The 12473-nt window shown below is 42.6% G+C and overlaps 1 protein-coding gene across 3 annotated transcripts in view; it reads right to left on the bottom strand.

Annotated features, from left to right (window-relative positions):
• golga2 (golgin A2) overlaps nucleotides 1–12473 on the bottom strand; it is a gene marked incomplete at its 5' end in the record, with an annotated part of 36598 nt that overhangs the window by 15595 nt on the left and 8530 nt on the right. For 2 of the 3 annotated variants that reach the window (XM_083657815.1, XM_083657814.1), the window contains 9 exons: nucleotides 2694–2752; nucleotides 2902–3008; nucleotides 3174–3267; nucleotides 3915–3977; nucleotides 4225–4263; nucleotides 4872–4952; nucleotides 6330–6389; nucleotides 7483–7546; nucleotides 9702–9748. In XM_083657815.1, the coding sequence (XP_083513941.1) occupies nucleotides 2694–2752; nucleotides 2902–3008; nucleotides 3174–3267; nucleotides 3915–3977; nucleotides 4225–4263; nucleotides 4872–4952; nucleotides 6330–6389; nucleotides 7483–7546; nucleotides 9702–9748 (614 nt within the window). Of the gene's footprint in view, nucleotides 1–2693; nucleotides 2753–2901; nucleotides 3009–3173; nucleotides 3268–3914; nucleotides 3978–4224; nucleotides 4264–4871; nucleotides 4953–6329; nucleotides 6390–7482; nucleotides 7547–9701; nucleotides 9749–10096; nucleotides 10235–12473 lie in introns of all 3 variants that reach the window. The other variant, XM_083657813.1, reaches the window with a different exon arrangement.

Below are 12473 nucleotides of genomic sequence, written 5' to 3'. Positions count from 1 at the left end.
ACGACATCCTAATGCTGTTCAATGGAGAGGCAAAGTGACCGCCTACTTCCTGCTTCAGCACTGTACCAGAGATTTTCATCCGCCATTTATTATCCCATACACATTTTGTAAAATGCGTATAAAAATAGTTTTACTGGTTCAAACCAAACGGTACAGATATATTTAGAAACAGGAGAGATCACATAGCATTTCACTGGGACCAAAACGTAAAGAAATGCGGGTTTAAAGAAAGTATTTTTTCAGTGTTTTTTTTTAAGTTTTGGTCCGAGTGAAATGTTCTATGGTCTCTCCCGATTATAGCGTTAGCTGAACCGTTTGGTTCGACGAAGTAAAACTATTTTATAAGCATTTTACGAAATGTCTATGGGAAAATAAATGGTGGATGAAAATCTCTGGTACAGTGCTGAAGCAGGAAGTGACGTTCACTTTGCCTCTCTATAGGCAGAGCTTGCTATCTGTTGGGGTCATGCTGGGCAAAATACATGGCATTCTGATATTGTTATGGATCCACGCAGGTATGTGTTTCTATGAACTCTAGAGTAAAGTATTAGAAAGATTACACGGATTCCAGCATATATTGTTGTATATTGTATATTATAAAACGGCTCTCTCAAATCAAGCAATCTGATTGGTTCACAGCCATTGTATAATTCCAGTAACCGAGTTCAATAACCCATGGCCATGGGTTATTGGTTGCCATGGCAACTCTCTTACTAAGAGAGTAAATAATAAGGCTTACCTCAAATGACAACGTAGAAAAAAAAATGGCGGAGACAGCTGTCAGATCCTTGTGAATCGATCTTCGCTTATAACTTTACTAATACTTCGCAGAAAATGATGTTTTGTACAAGAATAGATGCGGGCTAATGTCTTCTTTGCAAAAGAAAGGCTGTTAACCCCGCATTTAACTCCGCATTTAACCCCGTAACGTTAGTTGGTGTCAGCTTTGCAGAGAGCATTCAGCTTCTCAACAAGCGCTGAGAATGCAGCGCTGCGGCTCGAGCTGCCTGTCGGGGTTTCCAGAAAAATCTCAGCTACTCAGCAAGCGCCAGGATTGGCCAATGTCAACTTCAGTCTCCAGAACGATCCAATCAAATCACCCGCATGTTCTTGCGGTCCCGCCTTACAGTAGTGTTTCAACTGACTCTATCAGAATGACATGCCAGTCGGACTTATAGTATTATTATTATTATTATATTATCATACTTGGAAACCGTTTTATAAAAGCAATATAGCACTCGAGCAGCGTGTGTTGTGGAATATATCCCGCTGATAAACTGTTATCCCACGAGGCCGCAGGCCGAGTGGGATAACAGTTTATCAGCGGGATATATTCACCACAACACACTTGCTCTCGTGATATATTGCTTAATTATAAAACGGCTCTCTCAAATCAAGCAATCTGATTGGTTCACAGCCATTGTATAAATCCAGTAACCCACTCCAATAACCCATGGCCATGGGTTATTGAGTTGCCATGGCAACTCTCTTACTAAAAGGCTTTGGTTACCTCAAATGACAATGTAGAAAAAACAAATGGCGGAGACAGCTGTCAGATCCTTGTGAATCGATCTTCGCTTATAACTTTACTAATACTTCGCAGAAAATTATGTTTTGTACAAGAATAGACGCTGGCTAATGTCTTCTTTGCAAAAAAAAGGCTGTTAACCCCGCATTTAACCCCGTAACGTTAGTTGGTGTCAGGCTTTGCAGAAAAGCTCTCAGCTTCTCAGCAAGCGCTGAGAATGCAGCGCTGCGCTCGAGCTGCCTGTCGGGCTTTCCAGAAAGCTCTCAGCTTCTCAGCAAGCGCCAGCATTGGCCAATGTCAACTTCAGTCTCCAGAACGATCCAATCAAATCACCCGCACGTTCTTGCGGTCCCGCCTTACAGTAGTGTTTCAACTGACTCTGCCAGAATGACATGCCAGTCGGACTTATAGTATTATTATTATTATTATATTATCATACTTTGAAACAGTTTTATAAAAGCAATATAGCACTCGAGCAGCGTGTGTTGTGGCATATATCCCGCTGCTCAGCAGTTATCCCACTCGGCCTGCGGCCTCGTGGGATAACAGCTGATCAGCGGGATATATTTTCCACAACACACTGGCTCTCATGCTATATTGCTTAATTGTACTGTCATAGAGAACAACTGTTTTCTGTGACAGCGTGACCATATCGCCAGCTAAAGGTTTGATTCAAGCTATATATACCATCAATGCACACACACTCGTCATACTATGAAGTGTAAGATAAAAGCGTTGAACTAATCAATGTGCCACAGGTTCCAAAGTGGAGTCTGAATACCCACAGGAGTCACTGACATACTGTAGTACCAGGGTATGTTTGGCAACTTTATTTTTTACTATTATTTAAATTCCTCAGAAATGAGCACAGCGAGTGTGAGCAGAGACCGCCTGCCCAATGTTGCCAGCTAACGTTAGCTACTTTTTAATTGGTTATTTCTGTTAGCTACTTTTTAATTGGTTATTTCTGTTAGCTACTTTTTAATTGGTAATTTCTCTTTTGTGCTGGACGTTTTCCGACCGGGACACTGGTTGCTTTGGGACTTGGGGAGACTTGCTCATCCCATCTGTTGCACTGCAAGTGATGCTTTTGCATATGATATTATTAATATTAATAGTAATGACCCATCCTGGCATACGTGCAGTACAGCATAAAGTGACTTACTTCAGTCTGTACACCTCTAGCCTCAGGCTGTCTCTCTCTTTTTCAAGTTCTTTGTTGTGCTGCAGACAAGAGGGAAACATATTCATTGTAAACAACACGCACATATATTTTATTTGTTGTCTCGTCCCCAGTGAATGCCGTTTCTGGTTCTATATCTTTGGTGCTCTCTATATATTCATATGAAACAGAGGACTGAAATGCCCGTTACCTTTTCAAACTGTTTCTGCTGCGTGGAGACGGAGGAAAGAGTTCTCTCCAGCTCGGACACTCTCTGTTTGCTGGAGTGCAGACGATTACTCAGCTCGTCTGCTTCTCCTGGAGACAGACAGACAGACAGACAGACAGACAGACAGACAGACAGACAGACAGACAGACAGACAATATGAAATTGACTAATGGCTATAGATGTGACAGCCTAGCAGGATTAAAAATAGTCATTCAAATGTATGCATGCGCTCAGTCACAAAAATACACGCGCACCTGTTTTGTGCCGTGCTGCCTGTTGTGTGTACTGTAGTGCTGTCTGCAGCTCTGACTTCTCTGATACCAGGATACCAATAGTCTGTATGTGAACCTACGACAGAGAGAGAGAGAGAGAGAGAGAGAGAGAGAGACAGAGAGAGAGAGAGAGACAGAGAGAGAGATAGAGAGAGAGAGAGAGACAGAGACAGAGAGAGAGAGAGAGAGAGAGAGAGAGAGACAGAGACAGAGAGAGAGAGACAGAGAGAGAGAGAGAGAGAGAGAGAGAGACAGAGAGAGAGAGAGAGACAGAGAGAGAGACAGAGAGAGAGAGAGAGACAGAGACAGAGAGAGAGAGAGAGAGAGACAGAGACAGAGAGAGAGAGAGAGAGAGAGAGAGAGAGAGAGACAGAGAGAGAGACAGACAGACAGACAGACAGACAGACAGACAGACAGACAGACAGACAGACAGAGAGAGAGAGAGAGAGAGAGAGAGACAGAGAGAGAGAGCAAGTTTCTTCTTTAGACACATCCAAGTCAAATATGCCTTAAAACATAATCAGTACATGTTTCAAGATAATAAGATAATCATGTGATGTTGTGGGTTTGTAGTACAGTACAGTACATTACAGGACATGAATCTGTTAGGTTGAACAGATATGGCGTACTATCCACTCAAGGCACACAGACTCACAACAGCAGAAGGATGATGTTAGAGTGTGTGAGTGTGTGTGTGTGTGTGTGTGTACGGAGAGCAGTTACCTGCAGTTGTTCCCGCATGGCTCCTTGCTCCTTTGCAAACTTCTGCTCAAACTCCTTTCGCTCCTGATGGAACAAACATGCAACGTTTATGAATGATGATGAGAAAGTGAGTGAGCTATTCAGCAGACTGGGAGAGAGGGACGGCTGGACAGACAGACAGACAGACAGACAGACAGACAGACGGACGGACGGACAGACAGACAGACAGACAGACAGACAGACAGACAGACAGACAGACAGACGGACAGACAGACAGACAGACAGACAGACAGACAGACAGACAGACAGACGGACAAGAACAACCGTTTACCTTTTGTAGCTGATCTGTGAGCTCCTGAGCCTGCTTTGTCTGCCAGAACAACAGGACAGAGGACATTAATGTCAGCTTGGGAAAGATGAACATTCCCACCATCCCAGCTGACAAGACAATCTCATCCCAGCTGACAAGACAATCTCATCCTACCCAGCCCAATCAAATGTAGCTTTTCATTGTCATGCCAGAGAACACACTGACACTGCAAAAACAACGAAAGGCAGTTATGAGCCTTTTGGGTTTGTTAGTGTGCTAGTGTGTGTGTGTGTGTGTGTGTGTGTGTGTGTGTGTGTGTGTGTGTGTGTGTGTGTGGGGGGGGGGGGGTGAAGTTGCTCGTTATGCTTTGGATACTTTAGATCAAATGTATCTAAGTGCAGCATAATAAATGAATGAATTGGAAAATCATGCATGACTCCTGCCAAAAGAAATGATGTTGTTCATCAAGACAGCATGCAGAGTATGTAGGTACATTGATGTGGTGTGAGGTTGAACATGAGTTATTCTTTGTTTACAAGGCCAAACCTAAGAAACACTCCCAACGCAAACACAAGAGCAAACACACACACACACACACACACACACATGTACGTATGTACGTACGTACGCGCACACACACACACACACACACACACACAGCTTCTTACCAGCTGGTCTAGCTTGGTATTGAGCTGAGAGTTTGTTAGGTTGCTGGACTCCAGGGCGGCAGCCAGCTCCTGGTTGCGACTCTATGGCGTGCACGCATGCATCCGGGGACGGGGGGGGAGACAGGAAAACGAAAAGAAAAGAAAGGAGAAAGGGATAAAGTGCAGTGGTGGAAAAAAAAAACATGGAGGAGGAGAGAAATTCAAAAAGGAAATTATTAACATGAAGGTAAACAATAGTACCTTTACAACACAAGTGGTTCAAAATGTGCTTTAAAATGATAGGGTGAAGCAAATGAGTGATTTCTATGAGATGGGCTGAAGGGTAACACATTTAATTAATCGCTCTCAAGACACGGACAGCTTCACCTCTGCTCCTCAGCACCGTATCAAGTGCCTCATCAGTGCCGAGAGCTTCGCAATTCTCAACTAACGAGCCGATCTAATTGGCAGTGAAATAACACACTGCGTGGTTCACAAGGCCCGAGTGGACCTTTGAGATAACACTGTGCGTCTGCGCCACACCTATCAACCGTAACAGAGAGACCAATTAACACGGTTCACAGAGGAGGACGATTATGATTTCTAACTGTCGTTATCCTCGGCCAATTCAAAATGTGATCCGACCGGAGGGACATCCGGACGACTTTTGTTTGGTTGGTTCCAAGGGCACAGATTATGATGATTTAATCAATGAATCTCCAAAGAAGGTTTATTCCATTTTATTCACTTTCATTTGTTTAATCATGCGTCCACCGACCTATCTATCCATCAATGCAATTGATATGTGTTGACAGTATTTGAGACATAGCTCTCAGTATAGCCCTTACAGCTATCAGACAAATTAAGAAATAAGCTGCATGCAAAGTTGTATGGTGCAATTATCATCTTTTTTTGTTCATAAATAACTGCATTGTTGTATCAGCAAATTATGATGAGCCTTTTAGCCTATGGTTTACTTTCTCTCTACAGTGTGATCAAGTGTGTAATGTGAGTCTGCAGGCTGAGAGGGAGTGAACGTGGTGTACTTTGTGTGAGAGGTCAAATAACCAAAAGCCAAAAAGCGAAGGGCACCTTCATACAAAGGAGCCCAGTACGTTTTGGTAGATGGAGATCACGCTGGAAGTGCTGAAAACATGAGGGATTATGGTTCCAGAGGGCTACTGTAGCTAGCAAGCACATTAGCTTGTAGCTTTTCCTAATGCTACCAGAGAAAACCCCCGAGTTCAACTTCAAATGCATGCTGCCTTGTGAACGGCAACGCTCCCAACGCATACGAGAAGTGCTGCTTGGTCTACTGCCAAACCTCAGTTTGCGTGGTAAGTGTGATCTCCACCTTAGCGTATATCATGGTTAGATCTTTGAGGAACACATGAACTGGTATTATAAGTTGACTTCATTCGAAAGGTTTCAAATTTCAAACCGTTTAAGTTGACAGACCAGATTAGATTTCTCTCTTACCTCCATATCTTTTTCACTGATGGATGGTGCACTGTCCCCATTCACATAAGCAGTGGATGACTGAAATGACACAAGACGCTCACATTAACGCTCTTCACAACACAGCATCCAGGCAGATCTTCCAAGTTATTATATGAAGACCCAGAGATGGGGACTTGGACTTGAGACTTGGACTTGAGTCACACACACACAGTGACTTGAGACTTGTCCTCAAAGACTTGAGACTCATCCTCAAAGACTTGAGACTTGACTTGGACTTGAAGGTTTGGGACTTGTGAACAATCTTTCTTTTTCTTTTTTCTTTTTTTTTGGTGCATTAACATGAAGGAAATGTCTACTAATGTAATCTCTAATCATTTCTGCTACTGTCTTCTAATATATAAGGAGTGAGGATAATACAGTACATGCTTTGAATCCCTTAGTTTTAGCTATGCAGTGTTCTAAGCAGACCGGATTGCATGCAGCAGATGATAGAACGCTCATCCATAAGAGACTTGAGACTTGACTTGGACTTGCCCCTCAAAGAATTGAGAGTTGACTTGGACTTGTGACCAAATACTTGAGACTTGGACTTGCAAAAAATGACGTGAGCATCTCGACCTTTGATTAAAGTCAACAGTAGCAAACTGACTTTACAATACTCTTCTAAATGACGACAAGCAGACATCAAGAGGAAATATGATGAATGTTGCTTTAATGGGAAACTTATGAACGGCCCAAATCTCCCCATCATGATGGCCAATGATACTACATGTGACATTTTCATTTGAGAAACATCAAAGATCATTATTACATTTGATGAGTCTGTTTGCCTTGAAATAGCTCAGCGCTAACTGTGACTCGGATACCTGGTGAGAAACAGATGTCATGGTCCACTCCTGATGGTCCAAAACTAAGCCAAGTTCAGAGCAGACATATCAAGGTGGTTTGACGCACCACACCACTTGATGCTTTCAGTGCACACAGTGGGAACAACTGGTGAATTTGAAAATGCTTCCAGACAGACAGTGTGTTTCTGCCTTCAGATGTAGGACACCACACACTACTCCAGAGTGCACTTCAGTGGCAGTGCGTTCATGTTAAAAGCCTAACACTGTATGGCAGACTCAGACTGAGATGTGTGTGTGTTTATGAAATAGTTATAACGTGGTACCTCGGAGACCAGGCCGTTCAGTTGCTGCGAGAGCTGTCGTAGACTCTCTGTGGAAGACAGCGGCCTATAACACACACACACACAGACAGACAGACACACACACACACAGACACACAGACAGACACAGACACAGACACAGACACACACACACACACACACACACACACATACACACACACACACATTAAGCAAATCCATGAAAACATGCCATCCAGGCATCCACTATGGTGCATTAGTATAGTCATAATGTTTGTGATACCTTTTCTTTTTATGACAAATATACAGTAGTAGTGCAGTCCATACGGTACAGCATAAATACCTAATATGTTGCTATGTTGACAAAATCTAATATCTGTCTTCTAATTGCTTCTGAAACTAATGTTCTTCTTTTTTAACACTTTAAATTGTATTCATTTTTCCAAACAGAACAAAACATATAGATAACAAAACAGTAAAACGGTCACAGTACAAAATAAAAAAGAGAAAGAAAAACGTTGCCGGTCCTTATAAAACTCTTATTCAAATTAAAAAGAGACAGTCGGGATAAATACAGAAGTCTTGATCTTGGTGACATGTGCAGTTTTAAAGTAGCCAGAAGAGGAGAGGTAAAGGTCGTTAAGGGTGTTTTACAGTATGTTAGCTTCTTAAAAGCACAGGTTGTCACACTAACAGCACATTCCGTAAACATGAATTAGCTCAGCAATTCTTTTGGTCCTCTCCAGCTTGGTCATCAACCTGGATGCTATTGTGTCATACGATGTTTCACAAACATAAATACCTCAGATGGTAAGTGGTAAGTGTCAGTGAATACTCGCCGAGCTGTGTGAGTGTTAATAGACACGATGTGCACTAGGGATGGGCATTTCTAGCAAAAACACTATTCGAAATTCGCTGGCCAAATTCGAATTTAATTCGAATTTCGAAAATAAATAAAAAAATGTAAAAAAAAAAAAAAAAAATTTTTTTTTTTTTTTTGTGAGTGAAATGTTGCATTGTCTCCCCTGATTCTAAGTCTACGGCTTTATTAATTAATATAAAAAGCTTCTGCTGTGGATTTTTAGCTCAAACAAGCATTGCACCACTGAAGTAAAGAACATGTTACATGACATTGACATTTTCGAAAATAAAAAACAGTTTTGACAATCATGAGTGGTTCATTAAATATTTAGTAGGCTCAGGTCTGAGTGCCAAAGGGGTGCCAAAGTCACCCCCTCTCCCTCTTCATGGGATTTCATCTGCCATTAATTTTTCCATAAACCTTGCTTAAAATGCTTATAAAAATTGTTTTACTTGCTCAAACCAAGCGATTTGACTATACTTAGAATCAGGGGAGACAATGCAACATTTCACTCAAAAATTTTTTTTTTTTTTTTTTTTTTTTTTTTTTTTCGAATTTCGAATTTCAATAATAAAAGTCGACCTTGATAATAACAACGATTATTCGAAAATTCGAAATTCGATGCCCATCCCTAATGTGCACCAGAGTCAGCAAGAAAACCTGGAAAAAGCCACTGGCTGCTTTGAAGGACTTCATGTGTTGCAAGAGTAACACAAGGGTGGATTTTAGCCAGTTTTTCTGTTGCTCCTAATCTGAAGCATTAAGTCCTCCTTAAAAGTAGGCTTATGCAGTCCATGCAAACTGCAAGAGAGTGGAATGTCTGTGCACTTCATGTAGGTAATTTAGCAGTTAAACTCCATTTTACCGGTCAATTCTCAGCAGTCTTTCTCGTTTTTATAGATGCACAACGAATATCGGACAAAATCCAATACTTTGAAAATAAATGAATTGCTCACTTTTCATATGAAAACTTTAGTCAGTAAAAGAGAATGTCGTTTTCTTATATACATCATTGACATCACAACATATTACATAATGCCTGTCACTGCAATAAATCCACATCTCCAAAACGGGGAAAAACAACAGATTTGTTAATAGCAAAAAAATCATTTTTGAGGGAACTATATTTCATGCGTTTATGAGACACCCACAATCTAATCTGCCATGATACCGCGATACCTTAGCAGGCAAATTCTGCAAAGGCAAATATTTGTTTTGACAACCCTAGTCATCACCTGCGCACATGAATATGCAACAGCTGTTTTGTGTGTTGTGTGTGTGTGTGTGTCCACATAAACAGACACACATGACATGTGTGTCCTAATGTATCACTGAAGGAAGGGGGGGGGGCAGTCTGAAAGAATAGGTGGAGGTCACCCACCTATTTTCCTCCATCAAACTCTCGTTGCCATTGGTATCAGGGTAGTCCTAGAGAGAGAGAGAGAGAGAGAGAGACAGACAGACAGAGAGAACAAACACTGTAAGCACATTTATACATCTGATAAACGTGTGTTCACATGATGACAACGCGCATTAAGCACATCCAAAACACCACTAAACAAAAGAAAAGGAAAAGCATTGAATCTGTCATTTTTCATGACACAAATATGCCGGTAGTGAAACTGTAGGACGACTCCAAGCGAGCGACAGACAGACTGAGACAGACTGAGATGAGAAAGGCAGAGTGGGAAAGAGAGAGCGAGAGAGAGACATGGATTGAGAGAAAGGAGAGAGAGAGAGAGAAAGAGAGAGAGAGAGAGAGAGAGAGACACACACCTGCAGGTCAGTGTTGCGGCTGACAGACTCAGGGTTAGTAGGAGCAACAGTGCTAGAGAGGTTAGACACGGGCTCGCCCCCATGGTCCTCCAGGATCTGGGGAGCTGAAGAGCCCATGGCCTCCATGTCGGCATAGGTCTGAGGTCACACGGGCGCATACATACACACACACACACACACACACACACACACACACACACACACACACACACACACACACACACACACACACACACACACACACACACACACAAACAAACAAACAAGCTAGTTTAATGCAGAGACAGAAGCGGTGCAGTTATGGTGGAAGAACAACATACAGAGAGCACACTGATGTCCAAAACTTCAGCCTGGTTTGAATTTTTGCTCGTTTTACTTTTCCCATTCCCTTGTGACAGTTTTTAAGTTGCTTTTTTTTTGCCATACCTCTAAGGCAGTGATACTCAACTTGCGGCCCCCTGTGTGGCCCGCGATGGAATTGCAATTTTTTTTTTTTTTACAGTGCACCTGAACGCAACATGCAAGATACCCGCTGAATAACTGTCCAAATGTTCATATGTTCAATACTCCACTTCTGTTATAGCATTTCAGTCTGGAATATGGAATATCTTTCAATAATCTATGATTTAGCTGCTTAATTGTCAAATACTGCCGTCTGCTCGCTACCCAGGCACTTATGTACAGTGTGTACTTAACCTAACTAACTTAACCTAACTATCCGGTGTGCACAACATTGTCAGACTAAACTCCGGCTGACACCCCAAAAACCTACAATCCGCTACAGAAAGAATGTATATTGTTTGTTTATTAACTGGTCCCTGGCCTTCTATCATTTCACGAAAGTGGCCCCCGGGCAAAGCAAGTTGAGTATCCCTGCTCTAAGGGCTCATTCACTCAGTGTAGGAAATAAAATAAAAATATCTAAGAAATGGGGGCACCCACAAAATGTTGGGGGCACTTAAAAAAATAGCAATTAGTGCATGAATTTGCTAAAGCGTAGTAGTGTGAACAACAGTGTTGCTTGTGTGTGTGTGTGTGTGTGTGTGTGTGAGTGTGTTCTTCATGGTCTTCTTCTGACAACCAGCTCGCAGGTGCTGAGTGTGTGTGTTAGAGAGGGAAATGGAAATGAAATGAATTGAAAGAAAATCACATCAAAATCTAGGGGGTCAATTGTTGCCCCTTGATCATGGCTTTTAGGGGCATTCTGAGATTTCTTGGGGCATTTTTTGCCCAAGTTGCCCCTGGCTAACTTCTTACACTGCTAACAGTTAATTGCAAACAAAAGAGAGGCCACCAATCACGTCTTACCTACGTTTTATGTTTGTAAACACACAGCCCAAAATCAATCTTCCAACAGCTAATGTCTCTGCAGTTACATTTGGCCCCGCCTTCTGTCAATGACATCCCATTCAAGCCAACCGACCAATCAAAGCAAGGTGTTCCTGCCAGCTAGAGTACATCAAATGAAAACAGAAAATAAATCTTTGGCGCCGCAGCAGCAGCAGCAGCAGCTCAGGAGGCAGAGCTGCCATCTGGGAATCGGAAGGTTCCCGGTTCGAGGCTCTCCGCTCCGGGCCTGCGTGTCGAAGTGTCCTTGAGCAAGACACTGAGGTTGACTGAACCCGAGCCTTGCATGGCTGCAGATGCCATCGGTCAATGTGAGTGTGAGTGGGCGCATGCAGACCTACCGTAAAGCGTTTTGAGCGGTCATTGGACCGACAAAAGCACTATATAAATCCAGTACATTTACCATTTTATACAATTATGGCTTAAAATTGGCGCTCTCTTCTATACTGGGAGTACCCCACAATATTTAGACTGCGTTTATTTCAGAATATTTACTATGAGAAAGTGATGAGGGGAAAATAGCAAATATCTCATAACGTGAAAAAAGCCCTGGAAAATAATCTATATTATGTAAAACAGTAAGGGACAAGGGAGTGCAGAAAATGAGCAAAAACCCCAATCATGCTGGATTAACAATCAAACACATGTCGTGTTGTCCCAGATCAGTACATGCCTGCACGGTAAAGTAACAGGTGTCCAGCAGGTGAGATGTCACGGCCATGCAACTACCACACCTCATGCTCCTAAAGGTGCGTTCACACCGACCTATTCAAGTTTTTCGCTGGCATCGAGTTTACATACAAAGTCAATGCAAACGAGCGATTGAGCGTATATTCGCCCGGGAGAAGAATCGCTGGGCGTCCGAGCGACAGAGGCAGAGCGATAGGGCGAAAATTCGCCCGTCGCCCGAGATGAAATATCCCAACTCGAGCGAAGTCTCGCTGGCATCAGTCGCTCGCTGTTCAACGCTGATTGGCTGCCGTGTGAGAGTGAGTCAAGGATCACACTGGCTTGGAACAAACCGCTGGTT

The sequence above is a fragment of the Poromitra crassiceps genome, assembly GCF_964638095.1.
Source record: "Poromitra crassiceps genome assembly, chromosome: 21".
In the NCBI taxonomy this organism is placed as follows: Eukaryota; Metazoa; Chordata; class Actinopteri; order Beryciformes; family Melamphaidae; genus Poromitra; species Poromitra crassiceps.
Note: the sequence above shows the minus strand (reverse complement) of the source record. Positions and strands in the feature narration are given on the sequence as shown.